Here is an 18,168-nt window from a genome sequence, read left to right as displayed (position 1 = left end):
TGTCTATACTTCTAACAAGTCATTGTAAAACCAAAGACGAGACAGTTGATGAACTTCTGGTAATCTGCAAAATCAAAAGTGTCCTGTATACTGTTGCCCCAGCCTATTCTGCGAAGACGCAGAAAAACTGGAAGAACAGCATGACCATGAACTCTATGCCGGAAGGCTGTCTAACTAGTTACCATATTTTTCGGACTATAAGGCGCATTTAAAATCTTTGAATTTTCTCAAAATTCAACAGCGCGCCTTATAATACGGTAGACCTTACGTATGGATGTTAAACTGGAGTTCCATAATGTCTGATTCATTTACTGTATTGTATTTTTTTCCCCTTAATGTGCGGTAATGCGCCTTATAATCCGGTGTGTCTTATATCTGGTACACTCTATATGTGGAAATTTCCAAAAATATACTTGTTCATTCATACAGCACCTTATAATACGGTGAGCCTTATAATTAAAAAATACAGTAATAGGGGAAAATAACTTGAGAAAAAAACAAAACTTTTTACAGCATACTTGCACTGAAACTGATTTATAAGCCAGGCTTGAAAAAGGATGTGTTGAAGGCAAATGTCATGTTCAGTTATTCACACACTTTTGAAAGGATAGTGGAAGGCAGACACACCCGTAAACTCACTTAATTTGTGGATATGGATGGCTTCACTGCCTGCGCCGTCACCACCATCACTCGTGGCCTTGATCTGAATGAGATAGTTGTCGTTGCTGGACAGGCTGAGCTCCAAGGACGTTTTATTGGTGACAAAATAGTTGATATCGTTGTGACGGTGTCTTTTCAGCAGCACCTATAGGAGAGGACGATGGTCGCAGATGAAAAGTAAACTAAGGCAAAGATCTTTTCATGTGAACCAACGGTGATCTTTGCAGGGGAAATGAGACCTACCATATAGCCAGTGACTTTGGATTCTCTCTCCGTGGCTACAACTGGATCCCAATGCAGTGAGAGTGTAGAGCCAATCATGGACCATTGCACGTTGAGAGGTGCCCGATCAGGCGCTGGACAAAGATCACGAGCCTGTCTTAGATCACCTTATATGATAACCGTATAACCACATTCAGATAGATACATTTTGTTTGGTATTTTGGGATACGAAAAAAACAGAAGTCAAGCACTCTATACACATGAAGATATGACAAGAGGTTTCCGTTCAGGTCAAGTTTTCTCTTCCGGAATCATTCCGTAAAGCAGAATACAATCGGTGTCTCTTATTTGAAAGGCCTCGTGACTTCAATTTGGGAGGGCCCACAAATGAGTACCAGAGGAATGAATCCAGCACCCCTCCGGCGTTTACTTACGTGGTTTCTTTGTGGTGATGTTGATAGGCACCGACTGCGGCCCGGGGCCAGCCGTATTGCAGGCGGACACTGCAAGATAGTACGCTGTATTCGCATTCAGCCCCGTGATGTTAACGACGGTGTAGTTTCCCGATATGCGTATTTTGCCTACAGTGTCAGGCTTGGTGTCGTCCTCCCAGTAAATGACCTGGTAAAAGGGACACACAGATTCGGATGAATCCATTTAGTCCATTACTCGAGTTAATATACATAATATACGCTAAGTTTTGGTTGCGACTGTGATGCTCGTCTCTGCCTTTACATTCATATACGGTACAGCTCTGGTGATTAGTGCGTTATACCTCATTTGAATATTAAAAATAGATATTATTAGTTGTTAGTGATATTGACCAAAATGATAAAAAATAAAATAGATCAGCAAATATTTAATTCTGCGCATTTCAAAAGAATGTGTGCAAGGCTTCTGAAAGGTTGAATCTTTTAAGAAGACTTCAAGAGTGCCATATTTGTATTTAGTGACATAATAATAATCAGAGTCAATGAATGGTAAAATTGAGATGTGAAGTCCTCCTTAGGGATGCCTTCAGCTCACATTCATTGAATCCATTAAAGCCATGTGATCATTGCTGGGATACAGTTGATAGTAATTGTGTGGGCAGAATGCTAATAAGTAATTAAACGACATTGCAATTCTAAGCTGCGCTAATTAAACCATGAATATTGCACATGTGCAGTTTCAATCTTTGGATCCCTGCTGTTGGTGCTACATTAAGATTCAGGATTGGAAAATATTTCCGCGCTATGAAAGAAGTGCGTTCTGCAAGGACAATGTGCCCAGTGCTATGGCAACGGAACATATTTGTGACCAGACCGAGAGGTGAGAAATATTGAAAAAACATCAGGAGAAAATAAAAATTAGCTCCGCCCTATTTTCATTCTTGGAAGGTTGCAGGATTTTATTTTTCATGAGTTTTTAAAATGAAAGTTATGGAGGTGGTAAAATCTTGGAGGCTGATTTGTGTTATTTTATAAAATTAACAACGCATGATTTAACACGGGTGGCACGGCGAACGACTGGTTAGCACGTTCACCTTGTGGTTTCCTCCGGGTACTCCGGTTTCCTCTCAACATTCCAAAACCATGCCTGGTGGGTTAACACTCCAAATTGTCCCAAGGTGCGATTGTGAGTGTATATGGTTGTTCGTCTATATGTGCCCTGCGATTGGCTGGCAACCATTTCAGGGTGTACCCCCCCCCTCCACATCCCCTGCCCAAAGACAGATGGGATCGGCTCCAGCACGCCCACGAGCCTTGTGAGGAGAAGTATCTTGGATAATAAATGAACGGATGATTTAACAAACCACAACAAACAAGTCAATATTCACATCATTGGACAGAATACAAATGTCGTCGCAAGTTATAACGTACCTCATATCCAAGCACTCTTTCAGGGATAGCCGGAACAGCTTCCCAGATCACTTCAATTTGCGTTGCAGACACAATCCTCGGTATAACCCTCTTAGGCGCTACACTGGGGACTAGAGAAAGTGAGCACATAGTGAGAATCTACCAGGCTCGGCATCTCACAGACCAACAGCAATAAGTAGAAAGTAGCACGGGAAGGACCCGCGGTTTCACCGAAAACCCTTGCTCTTTTAATGGGATTTGTAACCGATGCTAGGGAATACTGCTGCCCCGCAAATTCAATTAACACTATACCTCCCTGACTGCACGCGGCGCTAAGCGTCCGCTCGGTTCTCCGCGAATCTAACGGCGCGATAACGAATACAAGGTTGACATTCCCAGCTTGAGTTTAGCATTCAAGGTCAAGTTGTGAGGAGATAGCACATCTTGAGGCATCTCTCGTTACTGATTGGCTGTTGGTGGATACTGTACCATCCTCTGCTGAATACACCGTGGCGATCGAGCTGAAGGGCCCCTCCCCTCGATTGTTGAAAGCTCCCACTTTGACGTCAAAGGGAGAGAACGGCGGGACGGTGTCATTGTGGAAGACATAACGTGCAACGCCGGGCGCGGAGATGATGGCTCGGGTCCAAGTCACTGTGCCGGCGGGCCTGAGGGCGATGATATAGCCGAAGCCCTCACCGTTCTGCAATTCCTCCGACACAGGCTGGGAGCAAAACACAAAACTACAGTGATATTAAAATGCATACAGATAGAGAAACAGACAGAACCAGCTCCGTGCTACAAATACGCAAATCAGTTCTTCGGAAATGCAACTCGCAACCACCCGCGTATGTCCCTCTATCGCGATGCAAATATCGAAATGCCGAGAGCAAAGGTTCTCTGTCCCTGCGTTTGGAGGGCAAAATGGGAAGGGAGTATGGTGTATGTCTCACACTGATGGCTCATAAAATGACTCCGCTCAATCTGCAAAATTAAGCAAAGTTGCTATTCGGCGGTGGCAAGAACAGTAAAATGTGACAGATGACTTACCTCCCATGTTATCACTAATTCAGACTTTGTGCCGCCACCACCTCCGATATCAGTGGGGGCTGTATCAGGAACTGAAAGCGAGAAAGTGCAGAAGGGAGAAAATTAGAAGACAGTTCGCAAAACGCAACAAACTCCTCAACTGTACACAGAGGCTCGTGACAGGCTGCCTCCGCGCACACACTTCTATTTTACACCTCTCACTTCCCTCACACCATCTGAACGTTGGCGTGTCACCACGCAGATTCGGTATGCGTTGATGGAAAAAAATGCATTGAAAAAAAATTGGAATTCTGCCCGTCACTAGCAATATATTCAAACACACGTAGTGACACAGTGCAGAAAAATCATCAGATGGTGGATCGTGAAGGACGTCAAGAAACAAGCACAAATATTAAGCCAGTTCACCCAACAGTCATTGGTTCATTTTTAATCAAAAATAAATAGCAAAAAGTGTTTGAGTTGGACTTTCATGATTTATTTATTTATTTATTCATTTATTTTTTTGCTTCAAGCTATCTATGTTTTTGGAATAATATATATATATGTATATTTATAGATAATGAAAATATTTTGGCGCTTACGTTCCTCTTTTTGCACAATTTACTATATTAGTCCCATGTGCATATGATATATTGTCGCTTGTTCATGTAAAAGACAATTATTCAAACAATACTTTTGGGAACGATAATACTGGAATGAGTGATAATTCCCCGTCCCCCGGTGAAGTAGGTCAGCATTTGTTGGTGGGCGTTGCGTTTACTTACTCGTGTCTTCTGTCCTGGTTTTGGTGGAGGCTGGACTGGGCTCTCCAAGGCCAACATTATTGCGAGCCACGACTCTGAACTCGTACTCCACCCAAGCGTTGAGTCCCACCACTGTCGCAGTCAGCGTGTTGCCATTTACCACTTCAGGTACTGCAATTGAAAAAAATTACAAACACAAAAAAGTCCATTTACAAATGAGTTTCTTAATACATTGATGATGATTAGCGAGAAAAGATCGAGTGGGGAAATAGCGACAAATTGTTTTACACCAATTCAGGTTTGCGAGAGTTTTTGGGCGCTCGGCCAAAACTGGGCTCAGTGACACAATCGGACCCTGGAGTGAGTCGACCTTTTCACACTTCTTTGCGCCTAGAGCTGACTTTTTTTTTTTCAATCATTCAAATTTGTAAGGGCTGTTAAAACTAAACTAATTTTGACTTTACAGCAGTGCTTCTCAATTATTGAGAAGCCACCCCCCCTAGCAAGGAGAAAACAATTCGTGACCCCCCACCACACACTCTCCGCCGCAACAATAAATAATATAATTTTCGTTGCAAAACAAACCTGAGTTCATACTCGCTGTGGAGGTGCAATTACACTTTATTGTAGTCCGGTGAAAACAAAGCATGTTCCCCAGGGTCACACACGCCCCACTATTTGAGAACCTCTGCTTCATAAGAACTTCTTTGAGCGCAATGCGGACTTTTGTTTTTCAATCATTCAAATTTGGAAGGGCTCCTAACACCCAACTTAGAAGACATTAAATTTCACTTTCCAGGGACTTGAAATGAATACCAGATCCTTCATCAAGGGAGTGTGTAATGTTTGATGATACCCGTCTCAACAGCCTGCCAGCCCACAGTAAACGGCGTCCGACCCTGGATGACGTAACCGGTGATGGGACTGCCGTTGTCCCTTCCAGGAGTCCAGGAAAGCTGCGCCGTGCTGTCTGTGATTTCCTCCACCGTCACTTTGTCCGGAGGACCCGGCGGACCTAAATCAAAGAGACAACGGGTTGGGTGAACTCCCCTCTCGTCGCGAGAAGCCCTCCCATCAAACTCATCACGGCCACCGTGCTCCGTTTAATTAAGAGCTCAGTCCGTGATGTGCGCATGAAGGGACCTGTTACGTGTGATGTGCTGCCGCTAAATGGCTCTACCCGGAACCAAAAGCGATATTGAATGAGGAGCATTTCGGAGAAAGCGGATGAGTTAAGAGGGAACGGCGAAGACCAAATTAAGGAGCACGGCGAGAGAGTGCGAGTCACTCACTCTCTCGTTGTTTTGATGTGCTGCTCCATTATTCAAATGTTTTCCATCATATTGCGCCCATGTGTAAATGAAGCAATTAGGCTCATTTTATATGATAAACATTACCTCCTGAAAGCACCTGGGACAGCTATTAAGGTTTGTTCAGGGCATGAATACCAATGGAAATCACAAGAGATAGGCCTCTAGCACGCAGCGCACATACCAATGAGGCAACCTCAGCTGGGCCTCGAGTCACGCGTGCGGCGCGCATATGTTGATTGTTTTTTTATTTCAGCGGCACATGTATAATGTCAAAAAAAGAAAACAAGCTTTCTTCTGAGCTAGGGAGAATCCGTTTATTTGATTTTTTTTAAATATTTCGTCACCGTAGACTCAAAGCAATTCCACACCAAAGATCCTTATATAATCTAAAATTCAAACAAAAAGCAAAAAACAGTCAGTGTTGGTTACCTTTCACAACCAAAATGGCGGAGGTGGACAGATTCTCAACCTCCGTGTCAATAACGCAGACGTACTTGCCACCATGGTTCAGTTGAATGTTACGAATCATCAGATCCCCTGATATGCTCTAGAAAGGAGTATGAATAATGAACGTGTTCAGAAAGAGATGATGGTTTATTTCATCATTCATTTTTTTTTTTTCAATGTTTTAACATTTATGACACTTTGCACAATCATCGTCTCTCGAGACCGCCGATGTTTTCATCTTTTCAAACAACAACAGCAGACACGGCAGATGTAGCCAGCGCTCGTAAAGCTATTGGCTAGCCTTCAGGCTTTATCCCACCATGCAGCTTCTCATCTCCGCAAACAGCTACGAGCGCCTCACAGGAAACACAAAACAAACACAGTCGAGTTAATTGCTAAGCTAGTCCTAATTAGCTTGTAATTGCATAAGCATAAGCAAGATAAGAGTAGAGTGGAAAGAAGCAAACATAATTCCACATTAGCCGCGTGGATTTAATGGCCACACGGAAAATAACAGAGTAAAAAAGTCAATTCAGTAAATACGCAAGCAAGCTAGTTTGTTTGGGCAAAGGAAATAATTTGAGTACTCAGCATGCGCATTTGTCTTACTTGTTCAGTCGTGGATTATTTTAATCATATTATTTTTTTTAATTGTTTTTAAAATGACATTTTTTTTCTTTTGTATTTTGTAAAATATGTATACATCCAAGGCCCTCAGAATCTAAGTTGAAGGGCTGTACTACATGTACATTGTGAGATATCATACTTAATAGGGCTTCACAATTTTCGAAAAACATGCGATACGGGGTTTAGCATCTAATGGACAAATTAAATTTTTACATGCAGAAAAAAATGCAGGTTCATTGTATTCTTATAGAATATAAGAATATAGTGTGAAAAAAGCTGCCACTTTCATTTATATATATATATATATATATAAATATTTCTTTTTTAAATTTATTATATATATATATATATTTATCTGTAATATATATATATATATATATTTATTTATTTATATATAATTTTTTTAATCCATTGAAGATGCAACCACTTTTAAAGAAGTGGCAAGCTAAGCCATAGATCGCCACCTCTTTGAGAGAACAATGATGAGATTGAGCATAGCCGTGGGCCAAATCTACCTCTCTATTTGCTCCTGTTTTTCCATCTCATCTTTTTAAGCCGATTCCATCCCTCATGTCAGTTAGCCACCTGGCCGACCTGAGAGCTGGTGGCTGAAAAGCAAGGCATCTCCGCCTTGGCAGGAAGCAAGTGAGACAGATTTGCTTTGATTATGTTAATGAATTCACCAGAAGCTGTTGAGCAACGGTCTGACAATTTCTCTGGACAGGAGCAACATGAAACTATTAAAAATGTCTTATTACGGACCCATGCCCAATTCCGTGTCAATAATACTTGTCGTTGGAATTCCCAAGGATAGAATCTTGGCAATTCCCAAAAATTGAGCGGAATTCTGATTGGATGTGAACGTCACATTTTATTGTATTGTACATGCTAGTGGGATACGTTAACAATTAACGCTAGATGATGAAACCAGGTGTGTCAAGTATTTATTTTCTAAAAAGAAACAAATATCTGCCAATGAATTATGTTTTTTTTTATCGATTATTTCCATGCCTGAGGATGTCAAATGAGCTTTTATACAAGCCGGGGGGGAAATCGCCAGCAAACCTATTACTGAAACCCTTTTGGAGCTCAAGATCCATAAATAGAAATGCAAATTCACAATAAGATACTTCTCTCATGGCTTAAAAAAAAAGTACAATAAGTTTAAGGCCAGAAAGTACACGTCTGATTGAGGAAAACGCAACAGCCCGTCGCAGTTGGACACCTTATTGCAGTGATGGGAAAATGAAGCTTCAATTTTGCTTCATGAACCAGCTGCTATATTTTTGAGTCCTCTAGATGGCATTGTTGGTTTAAATAAAGGTTTTAAAAATGGCAATTCATTGCGCTTTCAGCCCAATGTTGTACAGACAGTGCCATCTAGAGAAGTCCAAAAATACAACAACTGGTTCATGACGCAGATTTGAAGCTTCATTGACCCCTCGCGACCTTATTGCCGTATTTCGATTTATTGCTTTTCCAAAATATGGAAAACCACACATGCAAACTTCCTCCAATAAGTGCTGTGTGCTTGAGTATTATTCACGTCTGAGTAGCCCTCTACGGGGCTGCCTGGCATACCCCTTGCACACTCCACTGTATGTCCCAATTAATCCCGGAATAGCCTGACAGTATCTGAGTTTAATGCTTGGGCTGACTCACCCCGCCCACTCTCTCAAAATGATCGCTGTCTTGCTGGAAGTCGATGAGCTGGCCGTTAAATGCCCATGAGAAGGAGACATCCAGAGCTGGATCGCAGGCAATCTGGCACGGCAGCACGATGCTCTCGCCAACAATAATCTCAATGTTTGTGGGTCTCACAGTGATTCGCGTTGGCTCTGAGCAGGGAAACAGATGACATTGAAAATGTGTTATCTATGCCGCGGGTACCCTTTCAGACGACGAGGATAACCTTCCAACAGGAATCGCACTTTAGGGTTAAAAACTAAACAGTCGTTGTTGGGTACATTTTGGAAATGTGGGCTATAAATAAAGTTGTATTGTATTGTAATAACAATCTTTAGCCGGCTTTTCTAAAAATGAAAAATGGATGCAACGATTACTTTCCATGAGATGGAATGTAGTAGCTCTGTCGAAATGCATAAAAAAAAACTGTAGGAAAAATGACTAACATTTGTTTTGTTTTTTCCAGTCCCTGGGCCTGGTGGATGGGCGGAGCCTCCAGTGCACACCTGCTGCTCATTCCAATCAGCGGGGTATAAAGGTGCTGGAGAAGTGGAAGTTTGTCGCCACAATGTTGTTGCTGCTAGCCTGGGTTCTGGTTGTTAATCGTGTGCTTCTGTCGTTCGCCGTATTATTTATTCCCACGTGAGAAAAATCCCGATTTTAGTACTTCCTGTCTTTGTTGCTTTTGTTTGTCCTACCTTGTGTGGTAAGGACTTATTTTTGTTTTGTTTGTAGTCACCTGTCTTTCTCCCATTTGGGCTGAGTACCTTTGTTAGTTGCTCACTGCGCTTCTGTTACATTAATTTCCGTTAGTTTTGTCTTTTATGCCGCCGTCTAAAACTTCCACTGGCCTCCGCCCATCCACTTGCGTTAGTTTTGTTTACGCGTCAGCCTTTTGCTGACGTTGTTATTGTTTTGATTCATTTGCATTTATTTCTTGTTCACGTTCTCGTGCTCCCTTGTTTGAATAAAAGTCAGGTTTTACTCTTTATTGTTTTGGCTCAGCTTTGGGGTTCAAAATTCTGCACACACGATCGTGACAGGAATTGTCGTACTGGCAAAATGCTAACGTACAAGAGGTCAAAGAAACATGAGTGACACAATCAAACAATAACTCGTTATCGTCTGAAAAAAACACAAAGACGTGAAAATCGAGGCGACAATGACAGCACACAGCTTCCGCCGAGTAAGGAAGCTGAAATAGTTTTTCCTCACCTCCACAACACTTCTTTAACATAAGTTGTGTTAAAGAGATTTGCATTTTTTGTATTTTCACTGCCTTGAATTCACAAAATAAATATTAAAAAAAATACAAACACGTGGCGACAGTCCATTTGTATCGATTTGTGACAAAATTGTATTTGATCATATTTAAGTTCACGCCAGACGGCGACGATATGAATTTTTTTTTTACCTGAAATGGGAACAGGCCAGTTGTCAAATGCGAAAAATAAATATTCAGTGTCACAATCAAGACGTACACAGCATAGGAAGTGCAAAGATGTAATCCAAAGCTTGAGAGGCGGACGATCACAAACGTGTTCTTTCAAGATGACTCACCGGTAACGAGCAGCCTTCCAGTGGTGCTCGCTGACCCAAACTGGTTCTTGGCTAAGCACGTGTAGCTGGCTGCGTCACTTCTGCTTACGTTGGTGATCTTTAACGTCCCGCTGGAAAACAGTGTGATTCTGTCGAGGGAAGATCAGTCAGACCGTCAACTGCCGTACTGAGCGCCAGTACACCAGTTCGGGGTGTCCCCCACCGACTGCCCGAAGACCGCTGGGATAGGCTCCACACTTTTTTTTTTTTTTTGTGTCTGTATGGTTGCTTCAGAGAGATGTCTTTGAAGGCGCAACTGAAGCATGTGTTGCGTCAACATTGTTGTTTATCTTATCTAGCGGCGCTGCTTGTGGTCCAATTGCTGCGCCCCCCACCCCCCCCTTCCAGCCCCCCGGAATTGCAAGGCCCTTTCCTCTTGGAAAATATTTTCCCAACCTGTGCCTACACACGTTTATTGCCATGTTCCTTGAAAAATGGTTCCTATAGTGTGCTAAATGTCAGTCATCTTGGGGATTGGACCAATTTTCAACTTTGGAATCCGATGGAGTCTACAAAAGAGTATCATTGATGTGTTACAAAATGATTTGTTAACATTATCTCAAGTCGTCCATTTATATATATATATTTTTTTTTTTTCAAAAAGAGGAGCGGCGGCGTATATTCAGGTGTGCTTTATACTACGGAAATTACGGAAAGTAACATGGGAATAATTCAAACAGCATTTGCCCTGCTCAATGAAAGTAGACCAGTATATTTGAGTATTTCCCTTGCATGTGCAAGTGTGTGTTTGAATTTCCCGTCTGAAAGTATTTCCCTTCTAATCAAAAGATACATTTGCATATTCAATTCTATTCTCAAGTATTTTCATGCTTCTGTTCCGGCTTGCTTGTGTGTTTGTCTGCTCCGAGTGAATCTTGACTCTTGCGTGACATTCTTTTCCTTGATCAAATGAAGCTGATTCTGTTTACAATAAACACTCCGACTGACTAACAACAAAATAAATCAGGCCCCGCTTTATCGTGGCGGCTTTCTTCATAGTCTGTCGAGCTGCAGCTACTATTATCCACAACAAGGCCTTTGTCTCGGCAACTGCGCTGATTATATGCCTCAAACTCTATTTGCATGTCACGATAAAGCAGGACACATTTACGTGTCTAATTACAGGTGCAATAGCTTCAGTCTAACTTTTTAATACGAGCGGACGGCATGTATCCTTGGCGCCGATTGAATTTGCTTATCTTGTTGACTATTTCTGGCAGCCGGTGTAGATATGACTGACAGCATCCTCATCACACATACCAAGCACTTTATAAATGGGTCTCACGTGCTGTCGTAAAGTGTTAGCAATGAGCAATTTCCCCAGAAGGACGCCTTGCTCTCCTCTTTCTCAGTCCTCATTAACTTTCTATTCTTCCTCATTAGCACCTTCCTTATGCATCTGCACAAATGGCAAATATACTCTGCAAACATGTCTGCTCACAATGGTTGTGAATGAAATCTGTTAGCCTACCTTTCATTTCTCTGCAGCATCTCGTTGTCCTTTTTCCACAGGCTAATTGCTGGCGGCGAGGCTTGGGGCTTGCATTCAAGAGTGACTTCGCTACCTAAGCGAGCTTTTAACAAGGCCTTTAATGGACTTTTGGAGAAACTGGGAGGTGATGCTGAGTGGGAGGGAAGACAGGGAAAGTGAGTGTGATACTAGTAAAAAAAAAATAAAAAAAATGGAGAACTTGAACCGTTCCTCATCAATCATCAGGTTATTGCTCACTGAGCCGTGAGTGAGAACTTTGCCAAGTAGCAGTATTCAGTCAAATGAAGGCAAAAGACCCCTCGGATCTTAGTTGCACACAAACATTAACAAGATACAAAATAGATATAGAAATAGAGAAAAAAAAAAAATATATATATATCCCACTGAAAAAATCCCCTCCCATCTCTAACCATAGATTAAAATAAAAAAAATATCCTATGCAGTATATATGAAAAAAATAATAAAAAAATAAATATATATATATATAATTTTCTTTTTATGTGTGTGTGTGTATATATGATATATACACCTAGCCACAATAAAAGTACTCAGTCCGATGAAAGTCATCCACGCGTGTAAATAAATCATTACGTCATCGATATGCATATGTTTCTCGCAGTCGCCAAATCAATATGGCGAAACGACTGAGATGAATATGAGACAGTCTTATGGATTCCTGTTTAGCTGGCAGTGTCCATAAAATGAGTCGGCAGACTGATTGCAAGCGAGCGATGTGGCTGCCTGCTGCGTTTTATCTGAGATGATCAAACACACGCACACAGCTAAGCAGCATAAAAGCAAAAGGAAGGAGCCAAGCTTACCTAACACCATTAGTTGGGCAGAGGAATAAATAATGCTGTGTTTGTTTTCAGCTACACACTGATACATTCCGGAATCTGACAGGTTTAACGCAGCTATGGACAAGGCCCCATTTTCGATTTGTATCCGGCCCTGCAGAGGAAAAACAACCAGTTGAGCATATCCATTGCAATGCCAGTCTTTTCTTGTCCGAAGGCACAAAAGCAATTACGGGTGCAGCATAAGGGGAGGGAGTCAGCGCGAAAGGAGAAATAAAGGCCTAAGGAGCCCTGTGGCATTCCACATATGTTCATATTGGAGCGCATGAGGACAACGTCCCAAAAATTGCTCCCCTGCGTTCTTATTATGGATTGGAAAGTAATTTGCGGTTGTTGCAGGTTGAGGTTAAAGTGACGGATGCCGGGGACAAATGCGACATGTTTACCCGCTAGTCAGCAGTGACGTGACATGTTTAGCGGCTGAAACATGTTTTTTTTTTTTTTTAATGCAGCACACGAGTGGCGCTTCAGACAAATCTCTACCTAGTAATAATAATATTAATATATAAGACTGCAAACAGTCACATTATTCATTATGAACAATGTTTTGGGAAAAAAGCTTCAATTTCGGTGATATACTGTAATTACAATAAGAAGCAGAAACGTGACGTGGAAATAAAAATGAAGTTAAATTATTAAACTTTAAGTTAAGTAAAGTTAAGTATGATCCACACCCTTTTATTTATGACAAATAATGTATGTTTGTTCCTCTATCTATAACCGTGGCTTATTGTTATAGACAGAACATGTACCGTAATTTCCGGACTATAAAGCACACCCGTATATAAGACGGAGCAGCTCTTTTTTTAGTTAAAAAAAAAAGACTTACAAGCCGCACCAGTGTATAAGCGGCAGTTTTTTATGTTGAAAAATAGTCGTTTCCTGCATGTACAGAACGATTTTGTACTGTGAATGCACAAAAAGTTACGTAAACAGATTGTTAAAACAGTGCCTTTTAACACGGCAACAACTTTGAAAGAAAAAAAAAAATGGAGAGATATTTAGCGTATTTTCTGAACTATATAGCACCCCCTACTGGTGAAAGAAAAATTGTATTAGTCACATGGTTCAAAATCTGGGGAAAAAGTAGTGGCTTATAGTCCGGAAAATACGGTAATTTGCCTTGTCTCAATAAAGGTTTGGAATCACAGATTTAATCATTTGGAACAATATTTGTATTGTCGTGAAAATGCCAAGCCGTAATATTACCTCGGTGATCACATGCTCTCCATTCTTCAGCCAACTGTACGATGGTTTGGGCTTTCCATTAGCTTTGCACTCCCAGAACAGCTTTTGGTGGATGGACAGAACCGTGTCTGCCATTGTCTGGAACCAGTGAGGTTTGGCTTGAAATAAATGAGAGGATTACTTTTTCAAACGTGTGTTTACGGGGGCTGGATGAGTGTGACAGGAACAATCAAAAAGCTGTAAACGCAGACACGTCGGTGTCGTTGTTGGTTTGCTTGTTGCTTGGCCTACAAATGTTGGCAATAAAAATTTACAAACAAAAACGGTAATGCTCATTCAACGTTGCCGGTTATATTTTTGTGGTAGAAAAAAAAATCCTCCTTTTACGTTCTTGCATTTCATTACGTTGTTACCGTCAGAAGCAGCGTGTGTACTGACCGTGGAATGAAAGACGACCTCGCGCTGCATTTTTGCCCCGTCGATTTTCCGCAATGCACTCATAAGTTCCGGCATCTTCCTGCTGGAAATTTGGTATTTCCAGAACAGCGTTTGAGTTTTTCATTTTGACTTTACTTGGGAAAGGGACACCACTTGTTCTTCTCCAACTGATTTCTGGGACAGGACTGAAGAAGAAAAGAAAAACATTCTAAAAATGGCAATGATTTTTATTTATTTATTTTTTTGCTTACTTGAACAAGATCATATCAGCGTTTAAAGGCTTTAAAAAGGATTGATTCATCTGAAAATTAATAATGTGATGCTTGAGCAACCTTAAATCAACTCGAGTAGCGCTAATCCATTGCACGGACGAGCTTATGTCAGAGCCGCGATGATGCTGACTTACTTTCCCAGAGCGAAACATTCCAGTTTCACCAGCGATTCTTTTGCAGCTGGAATCGAGTCAGGGAAATGAACCTCAATTTTGGGTTCGTATTCTCCCATTACGCCTAAAAAAGGGAGAACATTTTTACATCAATTATGAATCGTAGCCACGGAATACACACTGGATCGAAGTGAAAACGGTGACACTGGGGGCAGCAAATAAAATAATTATGCACGCAGAATATAAGTGGCCACCAAGGCAACTTAGGAAAGACTTAAGGAAGGTATTAAGAAAATACCTGCTTAGGAAAGATTTAACTTCTGTGAAGATGTGAGTTATGACTTTATTTGTATTCAATATACCGCATTTTACGGACTATGAGGCGCACATAAATACAAGCCAAACTCCTTTTAGGGTAAATAATAATAATAATTATAAGCAAAAAAAAAAAAACTGTATACAAGCCGCAGTTTTCTATTATTAATTATTTACTGCATGTAGAAAACGATTTTGTATTGTGAACGCACATAAAGGTACATGAACAGATAGTTAAAACAGTGCCTTTTAACACAGCAACAACCTTTCTAATTAAAACAGAACAGACCCAAGAGAAAAAAAAAAATGGAGATTTATTTAGCGTATTTTCTGAACTATAGAGCGCCCCCTACTGGTGAAAGAAAAACCCACAGAAAAGCCGCACTGTTGTATTAGCCACACGGTTCAAAATCGAGGGGAAAAGTAGCGGCTTATGGTCCGGAAAATACAAAGTGTGTGTGTATGTGTGTGGGTGTGTGTGAACTGGTGGACAACAAAGTAGTTCATTTACCGTCACTTCTTAGGACCAGTGGCGTCGGGGAACTTAACACCTTCTCCTTTGTGACGGTGTTGTTCACCACACAAGTGTAGTTGCCCACATCTGAGGGTTCTACTTTGGCTATGTACAGACTTCCAGTCTCCTGCGAGATGAAGCGACGACTGTCTTGTTGGACAAAATGGGGATATTGATTGAAGATCCACGCAAAAGTCAGCTCTGAAAAAACAAAGTAAAAGCCTTCAATTGACTTTTTCAATGTTTGCGCAGCCACCGTGCTGCTCAGCTCGTTTCACCGCACGGAAAAACCGAAAGCGTGTACGATGTAGCACGGTTAAGTTTGAGAGGCCTTCCCTCGAGATGTGAGATCTCAAAGGTCACGAAATAATGTTGCTCATGGATGGCATGGACACAGACAAAAAAAAAGCCACAGTGGATATAGACAATGACTTGGAGGAGTAGCATTTGTCAATGTTTGTTCACCAGCAGTGGTTCAACAATAAGGAAAGTAATGACCTGCCGTGGTGAATACAGATCTAATTCTGACAGAATCACACTCAACCGATTCGAAGAGCAGTCCTGCGGCGTGTATCATTTTCGGAGGTAGGAGTCAAAACCGGCATGGAATAACTGTCATTCACCGAACGTAATCTCAGGCTCAGTCTCAAAGGGAAGACTATGGGGAGGAGTGGATATTCCGACCTGGTTGCAGCGAAACAGACACAAAGTTGACAATCCGGTGTCACATATTTCAAAAGTCCCAATGTAGAAGTTCGGAGCAAACTGTATACTCGCAAGTGTGCAAGTCGACTCAATACTTTAATCTTTACGTAAGAAGTACATATACAATAGTAATGCTTGGATGAAAGATAATTGGCGGCTTTGTAGTATTTAAACGTTAGTGAAATGTAAACCAAGTAGAATGGCTCAAGTTGGAAAAAATGCTGTACAAGTTTAGAGGTACTGTATTTCCCGGGCGATAAGGCGCACCAAAAATCCTTTAATTTCCGCAAAAACTGACAGTGAGCCTTATAAACAGGTGTGCCTTATGTATGGATGTAGAATAACGTTTGACTTATTTGTTATATTGGTGTGTTTCCCATGATGTGCATTGTGGCGCATTATAACCCGTTACACCTTATAGCCCAATATATGGAACTTTCCCAAATGAGCCCCGCTTGTCAAGACTGCGCCTTATAGTCTGAACAATAATGTATTGTTTTTGAATGGCGGCTCTCACTGCACCTGCTCGTGATTCAAAGTCAAAGCGAGGGAGTTTCGTGTTATGACTTGATGCAGTTTGGCTTGTTGCTGTCCCATCAAATAATGAGCAAGAAGTTTCAGCCATCCATGAAATCCAAATGCATTTTTTTGAAAAGTAACACAAACGACACGAACATGCTTCCCTTATGAGTTGCGCCGAAAGCTCAATGAGACAGTCACAGATTCACAGATTCTGTTGTCCACGTGTAAAAGTGGTGGGGTTTGTCATCTTTAAAATCAAACAAAGCTGGATATAAATAAAGTTAAACATGAAATAAGTCAAGTTTTATTTTTGAAGCACATTTCCTTCACAAGGCTACCTTGGTCCGTTTATGCGCGATTATTTTGGTGTGGTCGCCGTATGACCATTCGGGCCAATTTCCATGAATCTCATTCATTGATGTCCGATAAGACTTTAACAGTGCATCAGCCCGCCTCAAATCTCCGAGAATATTGAATAGCGAGCTTTGCAGGTGTCAAAAGAAGTTGACGCTCATGTCACGTCTTTCAAAATGCGAAATAAAAGGAGCAAGCCATGGCCGACAAAAGAAAGCAACACCAAGCTCCCCCCGGCTTGCCTTTCATTCATTTCTAAAAATGTGACAATACAGAATCGCGCTTCGGTTACAGCAGGCAACTGCGCATAAGCCTGTGTCAGGGAAGAAAGCTGTCAAAGTGTATTTCACACAAGCGACTCGGGCCTATTATCCCAGAGACCGGCTGCACAATTCACCGTTCCACAAACGCTTCTCTTGTGTGGGAAATTGGCTGTTCCAACGTGCAAGCTACTGTATGAAGAAAGACGCAAACTCAACAGCAGCCATTGTTCAAGCTGCTCAGATGCCCACAAAGAAAAAAAAAAAACTACTTCATCTTTATTTGGAGTGTCATTTAAGAAAATATTTGTTGGCCTTTTCTTCTAAAAACAAGTCTGGCTGAATTATTCCAGAAGACAAAACCAATGGCAACAGTCAAATAAACTTGGCAAAGCAAATCCAGACCAAGAAAGTCTGCGAAGGAATAGCTTTGTCGGTAAATTTGGGACAACGGGTTTACGACTACTGAGAATGTGTGTGTGTGTGCGTGTGCGTGTGTGTTTGCATGGGGGCAGGGTCAGGTCATTGCTGTACCCTTCATAATCGCTACAATATCACACCAAATACCTTGTGAACGTTTACGATAGCATGAATTGAAATCAATGGAGTTCGCGCGGACAGCCGCACCTTTGCAAATGATACGTTTGGAGCGGTGGGACGAAGAGCGAAGCACCGGAAATTCTTCCAGTTGCCCTTTCTGCAAAATCGTAAACTTTATTTCGATTTTTTTTTTTTTTTCTTTTTTAATTTTTTTTTACTTAACTTTTGAAATGTTACCAACATGGCTTCAGCAACGCGTCGGCCACTTAAAAGCGATGTCGAAACCATTTTTTTCCTTGTTCTTGTTTGGAAACGTTGTGGTCGTCACAAAGCGAAGTCCCTCCCCCATGAGCACGAGAAAGCGGCTGCATCGTAAACACCTTTGCGGTGAAACGCCAGCGAAGTAAGCA

At 41.5% G+C, this 18,168-nt stretch overlaps 1 protein-coding gene across 3 annotated transcripts in view; it reads right to left on the bottom strand.

The window, feature by feature from the left end:
• The window catches only part of LOC148326733 (contactin-3-like), a 38,748-nt gene that overhangs the window by 3,643 nt on the left and 16,937 nt on the right, over positions 1-18,168 (bottom strand). Inside the window, exons 6-23 of one of the 3 annotated variants that reach the window (XR_015845872.1) lie at positions 15,375-15,578; positions 14,570-14,672; positions 14,164-14,348; positions 13,747-13,883; positions 12,502-12,631; positions 11,660-11,810; positions 10,150-10,277; positions 8,566-8,741; positions 6,259-6,376; positions 5,373-5,531; positions 4,538-4,687; positions 3,774-3,844; positions 3,213-3,447; positions 2,745-2,854; positions 1,459-1,503; positions 1,317-1,385; positions 904-1,016; positions 656-805 (exon numbers count right to left, since the gene is read on the bottom strand). Coding sequence is in view for 1 of the 3 variants with exons in the window: in XM_088310085.1 (XP_088166211.1) it covers positions 640-805; positions 904-1,016; positions 1,317-1,503; positions 2,745-2,854; positions 3,213-3,447; positions 3,774-3,844; positions 4,538-4,687; positions 5,373-5,531; positions 6,259-6,376; positions 8,566-8,741; positions 10,150-10,277; positions 11,660-11,810; positions 12,502-12,631; positions 13,747-13,883; positions 14,164-14,348; positions 14,570-14,672; positions 15,375-15,578 (2,523 nt within the window). In the remaining 2 variants the exon portion in view is untranslated. Of the gene's footprint in view, positions 1-639; positions 806-903; positions 1,017-1,316; positions 1,504-2,744; positions 2,855-3,212; positions 3,448-3,773; positions 3,845-4,537; positions 4,688-5,372; positions 5,532-6,258; positions 6,377-8,565; positions 8,742-10,149; positions 10,278-11,659; positions 11,811-12,501; positions 12,632-13,746; positions 13,884-14,163; positions 14,349-14,569; positions 14,673-15,374; positions 15,579-18,168 lie in introns of those variants that run through there. The other 2 variants (XR_015845873.1, XM_088310085.1) reach the window with 2 other exon arrangements.

This window comes from Idiotropiscis lumnitzeri, chromosome 11, assembly GCF_059441095.1.
Source record: "Idiotropiscis lumnitzeri isolate Australia: NSW breed Sydney's pygmy pipehorse chromosome 11, RoL_Ilum_1.0, whole genome shotgun sequence".
Taxonomy (NCBI): domain Eukaryota; kingdom Metazoa; phylum Chordata; class Actinopteri; order Syngnathiformes; family Syngnathidae; genus Idiotropiscis; species Idiotropiscis lumnitzeri.
The sequence above is the reverse complement of the archived record's forward strand: the minus strand, read 5'-3'. Positions and strand labels throughout refer to the sequence as shown.